Source organism: Vipera berus (assembly GCF_964194415.1).
Source record: "Vipera berus genome assembly, chromosome: 2".
Classification (NCBI taxonomy): domain Eukaryota; kingdom Metazoa; phylum Chordata; class Lepidosauria; order Squamata; family Viperidae; genus Vipera; species Vipera berus.
The window spans coordinates 19,432,138-19,457,616 of NC_138203.1; the positions used below are offsets into that span (position 1 = coordinate 19,432,138).

At 36.5% G+C, this 25,479-nt stretch overlaps 1 protein-coding gene across 2 annotated transcripts in view; it reads left to right on the plus strand.

Moving 5' to 3' along the window:
* NIPBL (NIPBL cohesin loading factor) overlaps positions 1-25,479 on the plus strand; it is a 153,999-nt gene that overhangs the window by 125,343 nt on the left and 3,177 nt on the right. For both annotated transcript variants that reach the window (XM_081320531.1, XM_081320530.1), the window contains exons 25-45: positions 1,568-1,657; positions 3,937-4,151; positions 4,264-4,366; positions 6,488-6,586; positions 6,697-6,843; positions 7,201-7,335; positions 7,541-7,639; positions 8,525-8,578; positions 9,496-9,604; positions 11,396-11,532; positions 12,322-12,462; positions 12,838-12,931; positions 13,025-13,179; positions 13,333-13,423; positions 15,263-15,436; positions 19,628-19,818; positions 20,828-20,935; positions 21,707-21,907; positions 22,545-22,691; positions 24,209-24,501; positions 24,721-24,895. In XM_081320531.1, coding sequence (XP_081176657.1) covers positions 1,568-1,657; positions 3,937-4,151; positions 4,264-4,366; positions 6,488-6,586; positions 6,697-6,843; positions 7,201-7,335; positions 7,541-7,639; positions 8,525-8,578; positions 9,496-9,604; positions 11,396-11,532; positions 12,322-12,462; positions 12,838-12,931; positions 13,025-13,179; positions 13,333-13,423; positions 15,263-15,436; positions 19,628-19,818; positions 20,828-20,935; positions 21,707-21,907; positions 22,545-22,691; positions 24,209-24,501; positions 24,721-24,895 — 2,958 coding nt within the window. The remainder of the gene's footprint in view (positions 1-1,567; positions 1,658-3,936; positions 4,152-4,263; positions 4,367-6,487; positions 6,587-6,696; positions 6,844-7,200; positions 7,336-7,540; positions 7,640-8,524; positions 8,579-9,495; positions 9,605-11,395; positions 11,533-12,321; positions 12,463-12,837; positions 12,932-13,024; positions 13,180-13,332; positions 13,424-15,262; positions 15,437-19,627; positions 19,819-20,827; positions 20,936-21,706; positions 21,908-22,544; positions 22,692-24,208; positions 24,502-24,720; positions 24,896-25,479) is intronic.

The following is a 25,479-nucleotide window of genomic DNA, read 5'->3' on the forward strand; positions in this document are numbered from 1 at the left end:
AGTGCCACAGGCTGATAGCTTCCATGCCACGCCACATTGAGGCAGTAATTGCTGCAAAAGGGACCCAAAGCAAGTACTGAGTACATATACATGTTTATACTTTTCAGAGGTCCGATATTGTTCTATGTACATTCCTTGTTTTATTGATTGCATGTAATATTCTAATTTTCTGAGATTGTGGATTTGGGGTTTTCATGAGCTGTACGCCATAATCATCACAATTATGACAAATCACGACTTGAACTATCTTGCTTTGCATGTAATGAGTCTATCTCATATATTAGTTTCTGTTCTGTACCAGCCTGCTACCGGCCTTGCAGAAAGGCAACCCCTGTACAAACGGCAGAGGCTGGAAAACGTCTGAGGCTGGAAAACGTCTGCCAAGTTTAATACACAAACAAACAACAGAACATGAAACAAGATACCGGAGCTTAGATCCTCAAACGGAACGGTTGCTTTCAGCAACCAGCCCTTCCCCAAACACTCCCTTTATTAGAGTTCAGGGCGTGGCCTCCCTGTGCCTCCTTCCGAGAAGTCCCACAGCCTTTCTCTGCTTGCTCCTACTTGACTGCCTCCTGCGTCGGGCGTCCTTGAACAGGGCCAGCTGTGGGTCATCATCATCCGCACTGTCGGGCTCGCGCAGCTGAGTCTCCACCAAGTAAGAAGGGCCTGGCTGGGGGCTCTGCGGAGCCTCCAAGCCATCATCAGCAAGTTTGTCTTCAACACCCCGCTCCTCCCCCTCGTCTGAGTCATCCGAGTCATCCGACCCAGCTGCCGAACCCACAGGCTGACCCTGAATCACAACATTACTGAAATAAATGAACTTTTGCACGTTATTCTAATTTTTCGAGTTTCACCTGTATTATCTGCTTCTGTTATGAACTGGTGAAACAATCATTCATTAACAGAATTCATTTATAAGGTTAGCTGCACTATTTGCCAATTCCTTAAAATTGTCCCCTTTCTGAAGCTGTATAGGACACCTCCATTCCTAGCTTTAAGATTCATCAACCATTACTAGTATTTCTCTGAACATGCATAATAGTAAGAGGGGGGACTCATTTCTAACAATATTGGCAAATTATTTCAAAAGAGAGGAAATGCAGGTTGCAAGTTTGCATCGAGGTGCTTCCTGGTTGAAAGGATTAGCCGGTGACAGCACCGTTTCCTGGGGGATGCTCATTTACGGGCTTCTTTTATGTCCCTGGCAGCAGCTGGAGTGAAGAAGAGAGCTCACCCTGCCTCACGGCAGGAATCAGGTCTCAAACATGGAGTTGCTAACCTCCAACCCAGCATCCTAACTATGAGAGCCATCATGCTCCTAATTGCAAATTATTTCTGTCTATATTCTAAATATGCCTCAAGTTACTCAGCACAGGTAAAATACATGTTTCAGTCTTGAAATTTAGACAGTCATTGCAAGTTATGACTCTCTAAATTTCAATTTTGCAGCATTTATTTTATCTGTGTTGAGTAACTTGAGGCATATTTAGAACACATAGGCATGTTAGCCTTACTTATTCTGATGTTAGGAAGTATGTCAAAAGTTTATTGCTATGTTTTACAGGTCTCAGGAGGTGAAGATGAAATCCAACAGTTGCAAAAGGCATTACTAGATTATTTGGAAGAAAATACAGAAACTGATGCATCATTACTGGTAGGTTGTTGGAATAAAAGTTGGTTTAAAATAATTTGTCCCAGTAAAACTAGGCAGCAAGTTTTTAGACTCATATATATTCTGCATTTGTTTTTCACTTAAAAGGAGGTTGGTATTTTCCTTTCACACCAAATTTATGGACACAAAAGCAAACAGCAAAAACAAGACACGAACCATGAAACAGGAGCTATTCAAACGGTTGCCTTCAGCAAACCAGCCCTCCCACGCATTCCCCTTTTAAACAGTTCAGGGCGTGGCTTCTCTCTGCCTCCTTCCGAGGTGCCCCACTGCCTTCCTCTGTTTACTCCTGATTGACTGCCTCCTGCGTCGGGCATCCTTGAACAGGGCCAGCTGTGGGTCATCTTCATCCACGCTGTCAGGCTCACACAGCTGGGTCTGTGTCGTAACCAGGTGGGAGGGGCCTGGCTGAGGGCTCTCATCAGCAAGCTCTCCAACACCCTCAGCAACCTCTCCAACACCCCCCTCCTCCTCCTCTGAATCGTCCGACCCAACTGCCGAACCCACAGGCTGACCCTGAATCACAACAGTTACCCTAGGGCAGGGGTGTCAAACTCAATTTCATTGAGGGCCGCATCAGCATTGCGGTTGCCCTCAGGGGGCCAGGTGGGTATGGCCAGGGTGGGCGTGGTCTACTGGGTGGGCGTGACTAGAGTGCGTATGGCCTACTGGGTGGGCATGGCCAGCTCTATATCGTTCGCATCAAGGGTGCCTATGGGGGCCTGGGCAGGAGTGGGACAGATCTGAGGGTCTCTGGCAGAAGGAGGGTCTCTGGGTCAGGGCCAAGGCAGTGGGGGCCGTTCCCTCACTGTTTCCAGGATGGCTTCGTGGGCCACATGAAACCACTTCGCCGGCCGGATCCGGCCCCCGGGCCTTGTGTTTGACATGTCTGCCTTAGGGTAATGAAACGTCTGCAAGAAAACAAGCAAGCTCAAAGAACACCAGGGACTCCTCGTGAGAACTATCATGTTTGCTATCTTTCCTAGCCTAGGAAAGCTAGAAAAGCTATTGAATGTGGTCATTCTAAAGGGTTAGAAATCCTCTTAGCCTTAAGAAAGATACCATTCGCTAGTTTTCTAGTCTTCCTAAAGTTAGAAAGCTAGAGAACATCATCATTCTGAAGGCTAGAAATCTTTCTACATTGGCATTCACTAGCTTTCCAGCACTCTTCTTTATGTGGAAGAGAATGCCTCAGCTGGGCTGCAGAAATAGAGCTCAGATCTTCATGGAGCACTTGGCAACTGGTAAGTGCACATGAAATGCATTTGTGTGACCATATGGGCAGCACAATGTTTTATAGTGCCTGGAAGTGCTTTATAGGTCATAAAACACCTATTCCAAGACTAGTCAAAAATCAAGAACTACCTGTATAATACATAATGCTGCTTTTCTTGTAGAAGGTTCCAGTTCAGTGACTATAGCAATTTGCCTTATTTCCAGCGTGCCACTAGTCGCATTTTATGCAGTATTGTTTACAGCTGATTTTCCCAATTTAGATTTTTTCAGATTAAGGCAAATTCCATTTTTCCTCACCAGTTGCTATGCTGGCTGGGGCTGATTGAAGGTGGCTTAAAATATCTGGATGTAGATACAGGTAGTCTTGGACTTAAGAACTGTAATTGAACCTTGAATTATAATCGTAAATTGTGGTGCTCGTTAAGCAGATCAACACATGACTGTGACTGATTTTACATTTTTTTTTTGCTGTGGTTGTTAAGCAAACACTGCAATCATTAAGAGAACCCATTTTCTTCAGTGGGCATTTTTTTTTACCAGAAACCAGAAGTAATTGCTTGAAACTGACAAAAACTGCTGAAAATTGTGGTCACAAGATTGGGGGATGCTGCAAACATCCATAAATGCCAAGCACTCAAAATGCAATCATAATTGGGGTGTGTATGCTGCTGTTGGAACTACAGAACTGGGGTGATAAGTAGCTCTGAGCAGGTTCATCGTATCTTTGAATGGTTACTAGATGAGGATTACCTGTATCTGCATTAACTGGTAGCTCTCTTCAATTATATTAATATTTTTAAAATAGTAATTAATTATTAGGAAAATTCATAGCCCAGTTTTCTTTTCCCATAATATTCAAGGTGGCTTACATAAATTAAATGTATATCTAGCTATAGCTATCTATATATGCATATACATACATTTAATCTAAAAATAGTGGAAAAAGAAATAATACTAAAAATATTTTTTAATTGAACAGCCTCTGACATTTCTCTTTGTTCCCATTCATGGTCCTATTATACCAGTTTTCTCGGAAATTTTATATAGCTCAGTGGTTTCGTGATACCACTATGGAGACTGAGAAAGCAATGAAATCTCAGAAGGATGAAGATTCATCTGAAGGAACTCACCATTCAAAAGAGGTTGAGACAACAGGACAAATTATGCACCGAGCAGAAAGTCGCAAAAAATTCCTTCGAAATATCATTAAAACTGCACCATCTCAGTTTAGTACATTAAAGTGAGTTTTCTGGACTGTTTCGTAAAAACACGTTTATTTTAAGGCTCTATTTGGCTTACTTGTGTTGGTGTATTTTTAAAGTCTAAAATAATTATCTGCAACTTTGTTACAGGATAAATTCTGACACTGTGGACTATGAAGATGCTTGCTTGGTTGTACGCTATTTGGCCTCTATGAGGCCGTTTGCCCAGAGCTTCGATATTTATTTGACACAGGTAAGATTGAAATGCAGATTGTTTCCTGATTCCAAGCACTTACGCAAGATTTGTTCATTGTTGAGCATAGATATTTAATAGGCTGTGATAACACCACATGTTTCCATGATTCTTTTTTTTTATTTTTATTTATCCTGCATGCCTTTTATACCTTCCTAAAATATAATTCATTCTATACATATGATAATTAAATTGAATCATTGTCCTAAAAGGATAAGGAAGGATAACATCTTTTCATGAACTTCACCTTTATTGATTTGCATTTATTATTAGGGATGTGAGCTGTATCTTGTTTGCTATTGTTATAGTACTGTCATAAATATAATCCTAATTTAACAAAGTGATTGTGCATATTTTGGGGGGAATGAAATATTAGACATAAACAACCAACATTTTTTCCAATCAGGACACTCTGATTAATCGGTTTATACACCTGCCAAACTTGATTGAGATTTTGGATATTGAATTAAGAACAAGTGAACAAAAATAAGTGAATCAAAAGGGAAAAATATAATAGAGTTTAGGCCAACCATAATAATTCTGTTAACCTTTAGAACAGCGGTCCCCGACCTTTCTGGCTCTGTGGACTGGTGGGAGTGGCGGGGGGGGGGGGAGGGGATGATTTGGCCTTTACATGTATTGCTTGCACAAATGCAGCTTTGCACACTTGCCTGTCGCTTGTGCGGCCCAGTTCCAAACTGGCCCCTGCTTGGCACTGGGCAACAAACCAGGGATTGAGGACCCCTGCTTTGAGAATTTAGTAACTTTCTTCAATGCCCAGAGTAAAAATCATGTTTTCAAAGTCTAGTGAAAGGCCCTCAGGATTACAACCTGTTGCATCCTGAGAGTATGCTGTTCCATAGGGCAGGTCCCATAACAAAGAAGGCATGCTTCCTACATCCCATCATGTGGTATTGCTTCATAGAAAAAAACTCAAAAAGTATGTCAACCCTCTTAGATCTTGTGGGACAGGGAAGATTAATTAAAGCTCGGTGGTCCTGGTACTATGTAAGATTTCATAAGTGGTAAATATAACCTTGAATTGGACCTGGACAATTTAAGAATGTGCACTTGACAGATCAGATGGTTTTCTGCAAAGGCTTTTCTGGTTGCAGCTGCCAACTCTCAAACTGTGTATCTTTTCTGTCTGGGAGAATGATACCCACATCTAGATTTAATGCTGGAGGGTCATCACATGGAGGGGATGGGGAGTAGCTAAGACCCACAGCATAGAGTCTTAGCAGGATTAAGTCTAAATCTGTTCTTCCCCATGCGGACTCCTGCAGCTTCCAGATGCTGGGGGGGGGAAATCTCGAAGTATCACTGGCTGGGGTGGAGAAGCATGATATGGATCATCCTTACATTGATGATACTTATACTATGACAATGGATGATCTTGCCCAACAGCTTCATGTAGTTGATAAATAGAAGAGGGAAAATTTGAATCTTGAGCCTCTCTTCTAGGGTGTTAGCAGTCCCCTCACCTCAGACTTTGTATCTTTTGTAGATTTTATGAACAGCCTTTCTATTTCCTTAACTAATATATTTATGAAGATAATAAAGAGTACTAGGCTCAATATCGAATGCTGTGATATTCCACAGCATTCCTCCCTCTATGAGGACATAGACCCATGAAGGCTCATGTGTTGGCTATTGTCCAGTCAAAAGCGAAGGTATCTGATATTGGGATCATCCATCTCACATTTTTCAAGGAGGAGTCTATGGTCTAACTTATCAAATGCCTTACTGAAGTTTAAGAACACAGTATTTACTTTGTGTACTAATCTAGTCACAATGTCAAAGGAATGCCAGCCCTCTACAAGAAAACAGTAGGATTTGTCTGGCACCTACAGTATTTTGAACAAATCAATGCTGGCTTCTGGTAATAATCGGTTAGAAACTAAGGGCTCACAAGTCCATTCCTTGATTAGTCCTTCAAGGATTTTGCCAGGTATTGATGTCAGATGTTGTTATAATGCATAGAATATTCTCTTTGCAAGGTTATGACAGATAACTAAATAGCTACTTTTCATTTTGCTTTAATCTTAGCATGTTTCCACTCCAGTTTTGTTTTCAGAAACTAATAAGCAGTCCTTAACAAATGCCTTTTTTAAAAAATAGATTCTGCGTGTGCTTGGTGAAAATGCAATCGCTGTTCGAACAAAAGCCATGAAGTGTTTGTCTGAAGTTGTTGCTGTAGACCCCAGCATTCTAGCCAGGGTAAGAAAAAGTGTGTGAGAGAGACAATCTCTAACCATACATTGGTATTTATTCTTTCTAGCAGCTCTTCTGGTTTTGTTTATGTGCCTTTTAATTTTGCTTGTTTATAGTTGGATATGCAACGTGGTGTTCATGGACGCTTAATGGATAATTCCACGAGTGTGCGAGAAGCAGCTGTGGAGTTACTGGGTCGGTTTGTGCTTTGTCGACCACAGCTTGCCGAACAGTATTATGACATGCTGATTGAGCGAATACTGGTATGAATAGTTTTACATTTTCCTCTTTTATGTATAAGCATTTATAAACTGAAATTTGAAACACAGTTACAGTTTTTGTTAATCCAAGCCTCTTGGATTTTATTATGGTAGATTAGGAGAACTTTGTCATTTGCAGAAACTTTTCAAAAAATAAATGCACCATATAACCATAATGTATCAACTCATATTAGTTGCTGTTAAAGTTTTATATCTGTTTTTTATTTATTTTTAGTTAATAGTATGCAGTGTTGTAAATTATAGAAAATATATGTATGTTGAACAGGGGGCTGGATTAGAAGACCTCCAAGGTCCCTTCCAGCTCTATTCTATTCTAAAGTCTTCTTTTCCATCCCTTAGGATACTGGCATCAGTGTCAGAAAAAGAGTAATAAAGATTCTTCGAGATATCTGCATTGAACAACCAACCTTTCCCAAAATTACAGAAATGTGTGTGAAAATGATTCGCAGAGTTAATGATGAAGAAGGCATTAAGGTATATGAAAATGCAGCATGTATTGTTTCTGTTACAGCTTGCTTAGATTTTACTTTTTCTTGACTTCTACATTCACATTAAATTGAGTTTAGCTCTTGTGAGAAATGTTGCTCTGGCATGGCTAGTAATGGTAATAATGCTGCTTATTGAAATTTATACTTCTCTTTAAGGTTCATTTTCTTAATAGATATATTTTTGTTTACAGAAATTGGTAAATGAGACATTCCAGAAATTATGGTTCACTCCAACTCCACATAATGACAAAGAAGCTATGACCAGAAAAATCCTGAACATCACAGATGTGGTATGAATGGGACTATTTCAGTTGCAGTAAACACTATGCCTAACTGTGTTCACAAGTACACTTTCCTAGTATTTCTTTTTCAACTTTTTAAGGCTAAGTGTTCTTCATTGGTGTCACTCAAACAAATGCAATACAGGTAGTCCATGAGTTTCAACAGCAATTGGGTGGACACAATGCAAGTGTAAAGTGTAACAGCATTGCTTTGCTACAGAAATTCCTACAGTCTCAATTGTCATTGTTAACTGAATCCCACAGTTGTTAGATGACGTAACTTCCTGTTGGCTTCCCACAACCAAAGTCTCTTAAGGAAGCCAGCAGGAATTTACAAGTCCCAGACCCACAAGTAGGTAAATGGCTGCTATTAGGTCAAGGAGGGAGCGAAGGAGTGCAGAAGGGGGGACAGGGAGGATGTGTGAGAGATTTGGAATAGTATTGGAATAGTATGACATGGGAGAAGAAAATTATATAATTTCATTATATAATGCTACCAAGTTCAGCTAAGAGCCTAATTTATTCTTGAAAACAATCCATTTTATTTGGACTCCTTGTTTACTAGGAATAAACAAATGACTTTTTTGTATAAAAATTGAAGATATGCAAATGCTTCAATAGAGATTTAATCTGTTAAATGATATGTGCATAGACTAAGCTTCTGGGGGGAAAATCATTTGTCCCGTGTATTACTTCAGCATTTTATGTTCAAAATAACAGGTTTCTAAGCTAAACTCTACCTCTCCCCTAATTTGGTAATTTTGATAGATTATGAACAGCTTTCTGAAAAATTGATGTATTTTGTAGATATTCTCTTGTGTATTAATCTATGAACTCAGAAAGTAACAATTAAATATTAAATTTATTCCCAAATTTTACACTTCTTTTTCATAGGTTGCAGCTTGTAGAGATACAGGATATGATTGGTTTGAACAGCTTCTTCAGAATGTACGTAATAATTTGGATATTCTGGACCTTGATTTCATTCAAATGCCTTTTGTTTTGATTTTTTTTCAAGGAGAATTGATGCAGCTTTTAAGTAACACAGCAAATAGGAAAAGGATATTCAAATTAAGCAATACAAAGTGTAAAGGTCAATTAGCAGTCTAATAAGAATTCAGGAGGTCCCATTGTCAGTAAAAAGAATAATTTCCTTACTGGTTTATAGGAAAATCAGAAAAAAGAAATGAAAAGAATCTCTCTACCAATGTATTTGGGAATACTGGTTCTAAATTGGAAAGCTGACATGCTTCCATCCCTTGTTCAAGACACTATGATAATATACAGTACTTCATTGCTGTATATCTTCTTCACATTGCTTACCTATTAATACTTTTTAAATATTATTCTTAATTCTTAAAGGCTACTTTGCCTAGTTTTCTTTACATATTTATTAAGGAATGTATCCTAGTTCAGTTATCATTATAACAGCATTAATGCTTGTAGTAGCCCAGGTTTACAATAAGCAGTAAATGAACATATACATGAATAACAAGCAAAATGAGTTACTTCACATTTTTTAGAATTTGTTGTTGTTAGCTGCGAAGTTGTGTCCGACCCATCGTGACCCCATGGACAATGTTCCTCCAGGCCTTCCTGTCCTCTACTATTTTCTAGAGTCCATTTAAGCTCAAGCCTACAGCTTTTTTAGAATAGCATGTACTATTTGATAAATATTTATTGGCTGTTTAAGTTTCTAATAAAAGTTAATTTAAATTAACACTTTAAATTAGTCTTCCTTAAAATGTATTGTGGGGTAATCTGTTGTCCATTATTACTACAAATTAGTGTTTTATATTTGTTATATCCAATTAGATTGTCTTTCGTTTTCCTTTACAAAAGACTATATTCCGTTTATTTTATAGTTGCTAAAATCAGAAGAGGATGCTTCATACAAGCCTGTCAAGAAAGCCTGTACTCAACTTGTGGACAATTTGGTTGAACATATTCTAAAATATGAAGAATCTTTGGCAGGTAAAGCATCTATAACCATATACTATTAAAAATAGCTTGTTGGTAGCAATTTGCCAAGTTCAAATGAAGCCTTTTTGTGTTTACCAGTGTGGAAAATGCAGATGGAATTATCTGCATGAATAATTTCTGTTTGAAGGGAAATTGTGCTTGATAAATGGAATTCTTCCTACAGAGAAGAAAGTAACTGAAAGTAATTTTTACTTCAGAATTTACAGGTTAAAATTCATATGTTTTATGGTGTTTATTGCTTGCTTCTATAATCTGCAATTGCAGCTAATACCAAGAGTTCAAAATCTTAAATAACAGTAATACTCAAAGTAGTAATTTCATACTTGGAAGTTGATAGTTAATGAAATATTATGTGCGTCATCTGAGAAGATAAGAAGTTACTTGTTGGAGTTTAATTTGACACAGCCTAAAGCAGAGCTCCCCACCCTGCATGAACGGACCGCGCATGGTGGGGGCGCTAGCGTCCACATGAATGGTCAAGCAGGCCGTGTGCACCTGCGGCCGCGCTGATGCACATGCGCATGCGCAAACAGGCCACTAGCATCCATGCACACATGAGCCGCTAGAGGCCACATGGTGGTGCTAGTGCGAGTGGGGAGGGTGCGTGCACAGTGGCCAATAGGCCATGGTCCCGCACCGGGCTACAGCCCATAGGTTGGAGACCCCTGGCCCAAAGGACTGGATGAGTGTGAAAATTAGGCATTTACACATACACATGGTTACATTTACATTCATTCTTACTCTAAGCCTATTTGGACACCTCTCTTACTGACACATTTATGTTTCCTAGTGTGTTTTTCATTTTAGCATCCTTACTTCATGGTACTTTCATACATTATATTAATATATCCTCCCATTTTAGAAAATGAAATATTAGTTTTTCTGGTGTAATGTGTGACAGTATCTTAAGACACCATTCCTATTAACTTGGAATGGCTACCCTTTATGGATGGACAAACTAGAATTACATAATTTTTCAGAATTGCGGTGCAAAGGCAGGCCAAATCACATCCAGGTTTTGTTTTATTCTTTAATAATTTTCTTGATATTTCTGCCTCAGGCTCTTAGCCACAGTACACAACTGGAAAGTTGTCAAGAATAGGATATAGTATAAAGAAACTAGATCACATGATTTGCATTCATCCAAGAAAGTAGGAGTTTAGTCACTTAGATACTTCTGCATACAAAATTAAAAGGAATTGTTATGTGAAACATCAATTATCTTTTTGATTCCTTGGGAAGAGGAATATGAGAAAGTGAGGTTGTCCAGATGAGCTCATATTATTATAATTGAAAGGGTCACAATTAAAGTGAGACTTTATGGCTAGCTATTTAAATCTGCACTGTTTAATTTATATTGGAAAATAATACTGTTTCTTTGAATATAGTGTTTCTTATTGGTATGTGATTTATTTATTTAAAATATTGTCATGATGATAATATTGATCTTAAGACTGAAAAATGTCTGAAATTTATGATAATGCTAGCTTTAAGACTGAAATTAGGTTTTGACCCAGTCAATAGAATTTCTGTTTGGGCTTTCATAAACAGTGACTTACTAAGCACATGAAAGGATAAAGGAACTATGTCGGTACCCAGTACTTTCCCAGTCAGGAACCATTTTGTGTTTTTTTTTGCAGCACAATGTGATGCTAGACATAATCAGGCCACTATAAATATTTTCACTTGAAAGGCTTCTTTCAGCTGGCCATTTAGATTAATGACTGATTGATAGCTAGGTACTTGTGTGGGCTTATGTAAATAATGATATTTCTTTTCCAGATTCTGACAACAAGGGTGTGAATTCAAGTCGCTTGGTAGCTTGCATAACCACTTTATTTTTATTCAGCAAAATCAGGCCTCAGTTAATGGTCAAACATGCTATGACCATGCAACCATATCTTACAACTAAATGCAGTGTAAGTATTCACCCATTTCAGATTGCTTCTCTTTAAAGTTTTTGTTTCAGCTGAAGTTAAGATTAAAATGTGGGTAGAAGCCAGTAAAATGGGTTTTGAGACTAACTATTTAGTAGTCCACTTCTAGGGTTGTCCTTACTACTATTTAATTTTTATCATGCCTGTTGCTGTGGTTTAATAAACTCCTTATTAAATTCATGGGAGGGACTTTCTTTTCAAATTTGTTACATCTATTGTTTTAGGTTTTAAATTTGCTTGTTAACTGACTTCTTTTGAAGTATTTTTAGAGAACAAGAACAATTTGATAATGGAATTGATTATCCAGAGAGTGGTGGGTTTGGAAATGTGGAAATTGGAGAAAACAAAAACTATGTGGCTTTTTTCTGGACTGCTTTCATTTGGATTCTTGCACTGACCAGGGGTTGGACTTAATGTCCATTTCCAACTTCGTGGTTCTATGTTTTGTGTGTTTTTAATTTTCATAAGGACAATATTTACTTCATTTTAACATTTCTATCCCACTTTTCATCATTTAAATGATTCAAAAGTAGGATAGAAACAATCCAGTCAGCCCTCTCAGATTTTCTCACATAACACTTGAGTAATGAGAGCTGTACACTAAAAAAGGTACTAGTTCATGAACACAAGTTGTGACTGCTCAGTTGCTATTCCATGGTACCGTATCATCCAGTAGCATGCATGCTTTATTTTAAAGTTGGACTTGAGCTTTTCATGATATAGCAAAGGATCACAGTAGACATAATTAATTGAATACAATATTTTCTATAGAATCAAAATGACTTCATGGTGATTTGCAATGTTGCAAAGATCTTAGAATTGGTAGTGCCACTGATGGAACATCCAAGTGAGACTTTCCTTGCTACGATAGAAGAAGATCTCATGAAGCTCATAATCAAATATGGCATGACAGTAAGGTTTAATTTCTACTTAAAATAATCTTTTTTACAGCAGTGGAAAATGCTATATTTGAAAGGGAACATTGAAATTGCAGAAATTATGTTGATTTTATGGATATAAAAATATGGTTAGTCAATGCACTTTTTATTTTTACTATTCATAGACTATTTGAATATTGTTTAAGTAAAACAGTATTTTACTTAAACAATATTTGTGTATTTTGTTTATAAGTAAAAAAAACTACTTGTTTAAAGAAGCTAGAAATAATTTAAAATAAATAATATACCATTTTTATGATAGCCTTGAAGTCTAAACAAATCTGTAAAATAAGAGCAGAACATTGATTTCTCCATTACTCAGCAGTAAGATTTTTTGCTTTGTTTCTAGGTAGTGCAGCACTGTGTTAGCTGTCTTGGAGCAGTTGTTAACAAAGTCACACAGAATTTTAAATTTGTATGGGCTTGTTTTAATAGATACTATGGTGAGTTAAATATTTGGAATTTTTTATGAATATTATTTTAAAAGTATTCAGTGTTTATGAAAACAGCATTATAAAATAGGTTTTGTTATTTAGGTGCACTTTCAAAACTAAAAAGTCAACATCAAGAAGATCCAAATAGCACTGTGCTTACAGCAAATAAACCAGCACTCCTAAGATCCCTTTTTACTGTTGGAGCACTATGCCGGCATTTCGATTTTGATCAAGAAGATTTTAAAGGCAACAGCAAGGTAATACTATATTTAAAAGTATATTTGGCTGGATGGAAAACCCCGATACAACCATTTTTTTCTGTTTTTAGATATTAATAAAAAATGTTAAATGGGAATGAAACATTCTCTGACTTACTTTTTAATTGTTGCACTCTTTTCCTCTTTAAACAGGTTAACATAAAGGATAAAGTACTTGAATTGTTAATGTATTTTACCAAGCATTCAGATGAGGAGGTACAAACAAAAGCCATCATTGGTTTAGGTGAGATTTTACATCAGATTTGAAATATTTATTATGTATATCAGTAGCTGCTTGTGATCATTACAGAATGACTGCTTTTTGAATAAAACATTCCAAGATAATTTATTAATGTAGTTTGGATTATAGTAATGGTTTGTAGCAAGTGAGCTATATTCAGAAAAGGAAAGATGATGCAAATTTGTTAGCATCTAGTTTTGTATATCTAATTGTGTACCTTTGATGCAATTTAATATTGTATAGTTCTGTATTTTAAAACATAATAATTTTTTATTTGTACAGTTTGCAATAACTGTGAGCCAGATCCTTGCACTACCTGGTTTTTTTCCAGTAGTATGTGCACCAGTATTCTGGAGTGATAAATGCCTCTTTGAAGGAGGAGAGATATTATAAATCTTGAAGGAGGTAGTGATGTACTCTTTCCTGAATTGAATTATCTCTTGATCCAATCATTAACCTCATCTCCAGTCTTCTCTTTCTGGGGCTTGAGCTAGAGCGGAAACAGATTACCAATTTTCTTTGGATGGAAAAAGCATTAGTCACAGAGTCAGTGAAGTTTTTTGGTTGGAGGGAAGACACTGTCACCTAATTTCATTAGATCTCTCAGAGGCATTTTATATTATTAACCATTGTATTATTCTACACTGCCTGAGAATTAGGAGCTGAAAACATTGTTTTATGGTGCTTCAACTCCTTCTGAAGTAGAAAGTTCTGTTTTGGTGTGCTCCTGGCTTCTCCAATGTGGCGTTTACAGTATTTTCCTATACTGTTCAAAATCTACACGAAACTACTTGGAAAGTTTATTCTGTTTGGGTTGAAGTATCAGTATCTTGATGATAATTATACGTTAGGGATGCTGTGGAGGTTCTCATCCAATTTCTGCAGGCATGAGGACTGGATGGATCAAAGGAGGATTATATCACAACATAGTTGTTGTGATCAAATCAGCTTGATCTCAGTCACTAAGTTGGATTACACTCAACGTAAAATCAGGTCTGTGTCTGGTTGTCCTGGACCTGCTCAGCATATGAAAGCTGTGGCCAGAAGAGTTTCAGCTGCTGCATTGTTTGAGAAGTTCTTTGGATTAAGGATACCTTTGCAATAGTGATTCAAACCACCCCCACCCCAAACTTAGACAAGTGCTATCCACTTAACATGAGGATGCCCTTGAATGCCATTTGGAAACCGTAGGTGTTTCAAAATGAAGTAGCCTGACTGATAACAGAAATGTGTTGAGTAGCATTGTTCTTATGCCAAAGTTGCTGCATTTTCTACTGGAAAGCACACAGGTCCAATTGAATACACTGGTTTTTATTTTAAAAAGCTTAGCTTTATTTTATAAAGCTTAGCACCCATACACCTATGACATTATCTCTTCTTACTAGCATAATCTACAAAGTGTGTTCACTCCCCAAAGTTCTGTTATGGATCTTAATTCCATATGAAGCAAGAAGACTTAGGCCCTGGCAGCATTCTTTCTTGGTGGCATCCACCCGATTATAGACTATTTTGGTCATAAGGGATAGGAAGTCCTCAATTTGCTTGCCCTTATGCAAAACCTTTAGTGCTACAATATTCCAGCGGGTATTTATAATAACGATGAATCTAGGCTGCACTTGTTACTTATGTTTATGTGTACATAGTTTGACATTCTTAATTCTGTTACTTTATGAACAAAGCTGAGTTGTTTTTTTTGAAGCAGGATAATACTGAAATGTTTGTATATGTAAGGAGACAATAAAAGGAAAACATAATGTTTCCTGTGGTAGAAAGTTATACATAAAGTTAAAAATTCAACTCGGTAACAAGATTTATTAAGTTGCATTTTCTTATTTTTCTCAGGATTCGCCTTCATACAACACCCAGGTCTAATGTTTGAACAAGAGGTGAAGACATTGTATAATAATATTCTCTCTGATAAAAACTGCTCAGTAAATTTAAAAATCCAGGTGTTGAAAAATCTCCAGACATACCTCCAAGAGGAAGATACACGTATGCAGCAGGCAGATAGAGAATGTGAGTGATAAATACAATTGCATTCAGTAAATAATTTAAATGTAATTGATTACGTAGCATCAAGCTAATATTAAATACCACAATTCAGTGTTCATATGTCTTTGTCATATGAAGAGCGAGACAGGTAAAATGTAATGTTAATTATCTTTTTGTTGGCCACTCATTTAGATATTTCACCTGTGTTGAGCTTTATTCACAGTATACCAAAATTAAGAAAGTTTGGCAGAAGCCCACTCTTCCCTCCTAGTGTGTGTGCTCAGACTGGGAGGACTGCTACTCTTTCTGATAGTTCCTTTCTAAAATTTGCTGCAGAAATATTATAGAGAACATTCTTCATATTTCCCATCATTGAAGACTGCTGGAGTATATGTTGTCATTATATTCCTTTTTTTCCCTTTCTCGATTTCCTATTTTCAAATTATCAGTTTTTATTTTTCCAATATACTTTCCACAAGGACTCTGGCTGTGGGAGTATGTAATTTTCAACTGACAATAGGTTTTGTGACTTAGGAAAGGACATTTGGTAGAATTGACAGTTGATTTCATGCCCAAGGGAACAGTTCTAATCTTCATGAGCACATAATACAAGTGAGTTATTTGAATTAGTTTCAATTTTAGCTATCTAAACATTGGGCGTGCAACCTTTTGGTCTTCCTGGGCCGCATCGAGTGAAGATGAATTGTCTCGGGCCGCATATAAAATATATAACATAGTTAATGTATATAAATCACACAATAATGTGGTACCACATTACTAGCTATCCAGAGCAGCGTGCAGCTCATGGTTTACAAGTTGGACAGATCTGATCTAAACAAAGCTCATTATTATGTTGGTTGATTCTAATGAATGAGTAGAAAATTTTGTGTCTCCTTGTCAGTTACATACCTGTCCACTTTAGAATTCCAGTTCTGTTCTATTTAGAATTTAGAGTTCTGTTTCTGATTTTGGTTTTGAAATTAAACATATCTGGCAGTTCCTGCAAACCATCAGGCATCTCTTCCCATCCATCCATCCATCCATCCCTTACAAGGCGACTCTTTAGCTCTTCCCTAAACTCTTTGCCAGAATCCTAAATTAAACTAAACTAATTAAATTTAACTGGCCTTCAGTTATTAGACTGAAAGAACTACAGAAGTGTTAAACATTGAAATATATTTGTTTTTATGTCACTTATGTTGAACTTAGCACTATACCAAAGACCTCAAGTTTTGACTGTGATTATTATTTCTTTAACTTATTCCAAGACTTTGCAACCAAAGGGCTAGGACTTGCAGTTCATACTCTTTATCGCTTGCTTTGCTCATTTTAATTGATCCTTAGATTTATTTCTGAAGGGTAAATTTTAGATTGATCACTGTTTTCCTTGTTTTCTTTTCACTGTTTTCAAATTATGTCTGAGTTAGTTGCTATTTTACAGTCAATCCTTATACTTTTCTTAATTCTTGTTCTAGAGGTTCAGAAAATGACTTTCTCTGCTAAATTTTTTAAAAATGGGGGAATTCTTATAATTTCACTATGTTCAGATACATGTTATAACTGCATGTTTTTGATGATAGTTGGGGCACCTGGTACCTGGTGCAGGTTATACCTGCCTCTGTAATCCTGATTTTATGTTTACTGGTTTGCACAGACAAATCCTCTCTTGGATGTGTTTGGTTGTTAAAAAACATTTGGAGATATTTGACTAGTGCTAGCTCCAACCTCTTTTTAGGTAAGATTTTTGAAAAAGTAATCTCAACAGGTAGAGAAGGTCTTTTGCAATAGATTGATGGAAATTTTGTCAATGCACAGATTTTTTAAATGCATTCCAAGATTTACCACTCTGGCACCCAGTGTGCCTATAGCCACTAGCACCACCATGGCCAGTTTTTGCATTAATCTTCCAATTTTGATTTTCAGTTCTTGATACTTTGTAATCTTCTCCAATTATTTATCTTTTATTCTGCCATCCCCTGATATTGCCACCTCAATTATCCCCATTTTCTTCTCAATTCCAATGCACAATTGTTTCTACTTTGTTGTACTGTTGTTTGTAGTCAGTCTTTGCAATCTTCTTGCAGCATATTTTATTAGTGTTATTAAGTGTGGTTAGATTCACAGTTTAACTGGTGGAAACTTACTAATTCAAGTCCTAACCAACAACCTAAGAATTATTAAGATAGCATCTAAAAATATAGGCAGTACCAAGCAGGAATTTTAAAAAATAAAATCAGTGTGTGCTGGTCGGATAAATTCAATATTTCTAGATAGCAAGGATGTCATTTACGTATCACTCAAAGGGCTCCAATCATGATTGGTATAACAACATGCTGACTGGCAATATTCCTAGTTCTGGTTTCGTGTGTGTGTTTGTGTGTGCTCGTGTGTGCTCGCGCACAGACACACAGAGAGAGAGAGAGAGAGAGAGAGAGAGAGAGAGAGAGAGAGAGAGAGAGAGAGAGAGAGCGATCTTGTGGGCACTCCATCTCAGGAGATTTTTAAGAAGAGGCTAGACAGTCACTTGTCTAAGATGGTGTAGGTTCTCCTGCTTGAGCAGGAGGCTGGACTACAAGACCTCCAAGGTGTCTTCCAGCTTCTATTCTGTTCTGTTCTATTCTGTTTACACACACACACACACACACACACACACACAGAGAGAGAGAGAGAGAGAGAGAGAGAGAGAGAGAGAGAGAGAGAGAGAGAGAGAGAGAGAGAGAGAGAGAGAGAGAGACATGTACACATAGAGATAGATAAATATAGAGATAGAGATATAGAAATAGAGATATAGTTCATTTTCTCTTCTAATACTATAACAAATAGAATATCTGTGCTTAGATAAAATGGAAAGCTAAAGCACTGCTATTGCATTGCAAAATAATTAAGCTTCTGTATGATGCACCCTGATACCATCAAACATTTCCATTAAATAGCTGGACAGTATCAGAGGCTGTTTCACTGAGAGAAGTGTTTTGCAACACGAATAGTCAGAGGTTCTTCTTTATGTTTCCCTACATTTCTTTATTATTTATTCCTTGTTAATGTCAAACCTTCACTGGGACAATGCAGACTGCATCCTAATAATGACTGGTGGCCAAATGAACCTTAGTTGAAGTTGTTCAACTGGAGCAGAACTGTATTTTCTGTCACCTGAGCACAGAATCTTGGTACCATGATCGAATAACATACTTTGATATTCGGATTGTTAGGGTTGGCAAATATCATTCTTCTGGCTCTTTTGCTGGAAATTTTGAAAGCCATTGACATTGCACAGAAAACCAATAGCTTATCAATCAAAGGGAACTGCTTTGATAATTCTGCTAGCAATCAGCATTTTTTATTCTTTTGACTGGATGTTAAAATGATTGGAACATTTCGCCAAGTTTGCATTATATTTCTTAACACCCAAATAAGCTTTCGGTGTTCTTTTCATATTTACTTCACTCCTTGTTTGTTCTATTATATTGATTTGACCCTAATGGAGCTTCTTTTCAATCAGATATTATATTTATGGAAACCCATTACTTTATTTGAACCAAGATACTGTCCTCCCAGAATTCTTTTCACTTTTTGGATGCATATCGGAGTATTGGCTTCTGTGTTTAGTACATGACCTATTTTTCCTCTTTTTTTCTGCTGTATTTATCTTAATTGTATGCATTTATATCAAAGGACACTATAAGACCTATTTGCTTAACGTGTAACTATGCTTCTTCAGGTAGTTTTCTCTGTAATTATACAGTCTACCCTTCTTCCCTGGACACCTCTCACACCTGATAACTTTTTTCTTGCTTCTTATTGCTGTGACAGATGTTGGGAAGTGAGCACATCCTTTCCCTTAGAAGAAGGTTTTTAGGGTATGTGCGTGCTTTTTTAATAGGCAAATTAAAACTATTTATCTTTATATACAGCCTTAAATAATCCAATCTATTCAATCTGTGATCTGAAATGGTACAGCCCATTCTGCCTTTTTCTTCATCTGTCTAGATTGGTGACTTAAGGTAGCTGTTCAAGTAGTTTATCAGTTAATGGAGAATGGTATATTAATGTGGGCGATTCCATCTTACTTCACAAACTGGGCTTCAATTAGGTGGCACTCTTTCCAATTTCTGTTGTAAACAATAACAGAAATGCAAAATATACATTCAACATGTACACAATATATAAATAATGGATATCATGGTAAGATTTCTCCTTTCTTTTCTATTTTTGTAGGGAAAAAGGTAGCAAAACAAGAAGATCTGAAAGAAATGGGTGATATTTCCTCAGGGATGAGCAGCTCCATCATGCAGCTATATCTTAAACAAGTCCTTGAAGCATTCTTTCACGCACAGTCCAGTGTTCGTCATTTTGCGCTCAATGTTATTGCACTCACATTGAATCAGGGTCTTATCCATCCAGTTCAGGTATATAATTCTATATTTAAGTTTCCAATTCTGTAAAATGTTGACTGGGAGCAATATATATTGGAGCTTACTAATAAGTAAGAAAGTACAGAAATCTGTTGTAATCACTATATTTTTATACTTAAGATGTGGATATTTTCTGGATGCTCAGCAAAAATTTATTTAACTTTTTAAATAAATAAATTTTATTTACATAGTTTATTTGGCTTGTTTGTAATGTATCTGATCTGATTTCACAAACTCCAGATAGTTCTTATTAATATGTCAAAAAATCTATTTAAAATGAACATCTTTTAAAAGCATGGTATGATGAGCTCCTTCTTCATCAGATAGGAGAATACTTATATATCCCATGAATTTTTAATGTAAAGTATAGTCTTTAGGAATTATTTTAGAGCAGGGGTTTCAAACTGCCGGCCCATGGGCCGGATGCATCATCCAAAAGCTGTGCCCATCACATAGCCAGCAATGGCAAAACAGCCCCAATACATCTCGCGACGTCATAAGTTTGACACGTCTGTTTTAGAGTTAGCAGGCTACCACAGACAAAAGCATCTTCTGATTCCAGCCCTCTAGAATCATTTCCTGGGCTGATCACCCAAGACTGATAGACTTACCAACACAACGAGAATTGTGTTGTGTTGTATTGGAGAAGAATCTTAATAGATGGGATTGCATAATATTTTGATTATAGGTGGCCTTTCATTTGGTTTATGGCTGAATATTTTAAAAAGGTCATTTACCATATTTGCCCAGAGGAAATATCAAGTATTTCCCTTGTTTTGAAATGAAAGGGTGGGGATCATTTGACATATAAATAATAGAATCATCCGCTATTCACAGGAGGAAACTGTTCTGTCTCATCCTCTTAGTGAGGATGGTAGATGGGAGAAGAATATAATTATATACGAGAAAGAAAATATTTATACTTTTCTGTTTCCCTTTTCTCTGTTTTCTTCACAAACAGAAACATGCAATTCTTTCAATGATGTTTTTATGTCTTTTGCAGTGTGTACCATATTTAATAGCAATGGGCACAGATCCAGAGCCTTCTATGAGGAACAAAGCAGATCAACAGCTGGTGGAAATAGACAAAAAATATGCTGGGTTTATTCATGTATGTTTATCTTTTTATTTATCTTAATAAATTAAGTATCATTTCTGTCTTTTTCCATTTATATAAAAATGCAATCAGAAGAAGCATAACATTAGGTTATTTTCACAGTAAAAAGGATGTGGTAATTCAGTTTCTGGGGAAAAAACAGAAAGCATGTTCCCATTAATATACAAAAATTGAGCACATGCCATTCTACATGAACTTTTACTAAAGTTTGCATGTGAAATTTTGACATGTTTCTTCCTGAAAACAAAAACTATTCTGTCTTTAGAAGCAAGGAATATATATACATAACCCCTTGTAGAAGAAAGGCATATTTAGACCAGACCTGCACAATTTAGACATGATGAGCCAGCTGTGCTCACCGAGAAATGTTACATAGCTTTTGTTTATAGTCTTGCCAGCTTTGGGATGTCTTCACAATGTAGTCTATCAATATTGCATGTAAGATTTTACTGTGTAATTGCTCATCCTCTCATGATTTAAGAGGTGCAGAGTTGAATTGTTCTCTGCAAGCCAGTTGTGTTCACATTTTTTTTCAGCGTAAGAGTTTCTTTACAACAGACTTTGTCTATTCTTGTTAAATAGTTAAAAATAGATGGAATAGGAATAGCAAGAATCAAAATGAAATTTGGGGAGAGGAGGATATGGAATCTGAAGGGCTGCAGAATAGGGAGTCATTTGGTATATGGCATGGAAGTTGTTTGACAATTACTTCATTCAGATTGCTTTAAGAAATATATAGGCATTATACATTTTGTTCAATTTCAGATGAAAGCAGTGGCTGGTATGAAGATGTCTTACCAAGTACAGCAGGCAATCAATACCTGCCCAAAAGATCCTGTGAGGGGGTTTAGACAGGATGAATCTAGCAGCGCTTTGTGCTCACATCTTTACTCCATGATCCGAGGGAATCGGCAACACCGACGAGCCTTTCTTATTTCTTTGCTCAACCTCTTTGATGACACAGCTGTAAGTCTTACACAGGCTTTCAGTACTTGTCTAGAATGTCCTTGATGGAAGCTCTTTCTTTTGCTCAAAGTAGCTTCACCATTGAATTTCTATACTTAATTGCATGGGTGCATTTATTAATCTGGTCTTGAAATTTATTGTGATTGTATGCTATGAAGTTGTTGTTGAGTGTTAGCAACCATATCTTTCAGGCCTTCCAGTACTGCATTCATTGCTATAGTAACTAAATGCATCCACCTTGCTGCTGGTTGTCCCTTTTTTCTCTTTCATTCCAGCTGTTCCACAATTAGAGCCTTCTCTGGAGAGCTAGGTCTTCGCATAATATCTCCAAATTATATTAAGATAGTTTAAAACTGGTCATTTGAGACAGCAGCAACCAACAATCTCAACGGTGTGTCCCTCCTCCTCCCCCCCTCTCTCTTAATAGAAACCATCTAGCTGGAAGTAATTACAGGACTACCTATATATCAGAATTATCTGTTGATCTCTAGTTCCAAAGAGGTTTCCTCCAGTGCTTGCTGTGCCATTGATACCACTATATGGAAGTATTTGATAAATCTAGCTATTGTACATAGAATGTGGATTTGATTGGTTATGTCTTTTATATACATATCTATATATCTTTTTATTTTAACAGAAAACAGAGGTGAACATGCTTTTGTATATAGCAGACAATCTGGCCTGTTTTCCTTATCAGACCCAGGAGGAGCCACTTTTTATAATGCACCATATAGATATTACATTATCAGTTTCTGGTAGCAACCTTCTGCAGTCATTTAAAGAGGTCAGTGAAATTCTCTTTTAATATCTTTCTTTTTGATAAGTTATTTCTTACACATGCATCTTTAATAATTCAATCTGTAGTAAAAGATTGAAAGGTAGAACCTTGGACAGATAATTTCTCAAGTGGTCCAAACTAAGACAGTGCGCCTGCATTGATCAAAATAGTATATCTACTGCCTACAGAATCCTAGAATAATTTTAATTTTGTCTGTAAAATTTGACCAAAAACTGTAATGGAGAAGATGAAAGGAGGAGAATAACTTTGTATAAATTTAAGCTCTAAAAAAGTTTTTTAGTGCAGTCTTTTCATCTTAAATTCTCAGAAAGTTATATTTTTGAAGTTTATAACAACTTAAAAGAGGTAGTATTTTATTCATAAACTACATTTTTTAAAATGTTAATTTAGATGCTTCATCTGCTGTGAATTCCACGTAGGTGTTAAGAAGGGCATCTGGCCAGTAAACGCTCAGCTCCATCCAGTCACTCCAACTCTACCCCAAATTAAGGAACAAACAGATCGTAAAAAGAAAAAAAATCAGACCCTTATTTGAGTCCCTTTCTGAAATATATAGAATGTTTCACATTAATTGGTTATTTTTCCAATAGAAATATTTAATGTTAAGACACCAAAATTATTTATTTATGGATTTTTATGGCTCCCAACTAACAAAAAATGTGACTCTGGGCAGCAAATAGCAATAATGACATTGACAAAAAGTGAACAAAAATTCCCATCGTCAACAAAATCTAATCAAGATGCATCAAAAGAGACTATAACTCTTAGAAAGAGTTCATCTGACATCCTGGCTGCAACGCTTAGGGAACTGTTAGTCTTCAAAACCTACATAAAGTAGATGCCAACAGGGTTGGGGCTAATAAGCTCTGTTATTACATACATATGCATACTGACATGCATAGAAGAAGAATAATTACTCCCATGTAGTGAGATCCATATGGTATGTAGACAAGAGCCAGCAATATGGATCGTTCTCACAGAATCCATTCCTGAGGGACCTCTCAAACCCACATGAGGCCAACTTCCTCATATGTGTAGTTTGCTTCATATAAAATTTACGATTGATGTGCAAAGCAAAAAGTGAAGCAGCTTCATATGATGAGTGAAATAGTCTGTCAAATGTTTTATTCAGTTTATTTTTCAGAATTCGTTTAATAATATCTGCAGAGGATTCATGAGGATTTTAATAGTTATTTTTCTTATAGATATTAGATATAAAAAGATAGCTGTGTTCAATGAAGAGGCATGCTAAATGCTATAAAGGACTGCCAGTACTGAAGTTAAGCAGTCTGTTTGGTGGAACATGTCATTTATATTCCAAATTGAAAATGAAATCACTGAGTGCTCATGTATATGTTTCAATATTGATGTTGCGTTTCACAAAATGTCACTAAATTTCTCATAACCAGTATTTCAAATTTGTGAGAAATTGTTAAAATGACTGTGAAATTACAGATAAGTTATTGTTAATAGTCTAAAGCACATGTCTCTTTTTCTTTCAGTCTATGGTAAAATATAAAAAAGAAAAAAAACCTTCCTCTGATGAAGAAAGTGAAAGTGAAAGCAATAGTGAAAGTGACAGTGAAAGTGAGGAGGAAATTCAAAAATCCCGGAAGTCACGAAAACGTGCAGATTCTGATTCAGACTCTGATGAAGAAAATGATATAAATGCAGTCATGAAATGTTTGCCAGCCAATTCAGCTCCTTTGATTGAATTTGCAAATGTCTCCCAGGGCATATTATTGCTTTTGATGTTAAAACAGCATTTGAAGAACCTGTGCGGATTTTCTGATAGGTAAGGACCATTTTAGTTTTGCTTATATTACCTCTGTTTTCTAAATTGTGAGGTTGTATTTGGGACTGAACGCTTAGGAATTTGAATCAATAATTCTTAAATAAGTTACATTTGTTTTTATAATGTTAAAAAAGTTTGACTGATTCAGAATATCTGTTGTTATTGCTTTCTTTAAAGTGCACCGGGATTTTTCTTAAAACATTTATTTTGTTTTATTAGTAAAATTCAGAAATACTCACCTTCTGAATCAGCAAAAGTTTATGATAAAGCGATAAACAGGAAAGCAGGAATTCACTTCCATCCAAAACAGACGCTGGACTTCCTTCGAAGTGATATGGCTAATTCCAGACTCACAGAAGATGTGAAGAGGAATATAGTGAAACAATACTTAGATGTAAGTTTTCACTATTTAAAACATCACTATTTACTTACTGGCTGAAGATAGACGTTCTCCACCGGTGTGAAATGAGATAGGTATCAAATTAAATGTAAAATGATTATAGAAGTCATAAAATATTTTTATCTTTACACAAGAAAAAATTTGTATGCAAGTAGTCTTTGGCTTATGATGAGCCCAAAGTCCCATTTTACAACCCTTTTTGCCACAGTTGCTAAGCAAACTACTGCAGCTCTTAAGTGTATCATGTGGTTATTAAGTGAACCTGGCCTCCCCTATTGATTTTGCTTGTCAGAAGCTACTGGAGAGGCTACAAATGGTGATCACATGACCCTGGAACACTACAAATGTTATAAATACAACTGGCACACTTGTCAAGTGCCCGAATTTTGATCATGTGACCATGGGGATGCTGCAGTGTATGTGTGCAAAATGGCCATAAGTCACTTTTTTCAGTGCTGTTGTAACTTCTAACAGTCATTAAGTGAATGGTTGTAAGTCAGGGACTACTTGTAATTATAGTACAGGAGCCAAGGTGGTGCAGTGCTTAGAATGTAGTATTGCAGGATAACTCTGCTCAC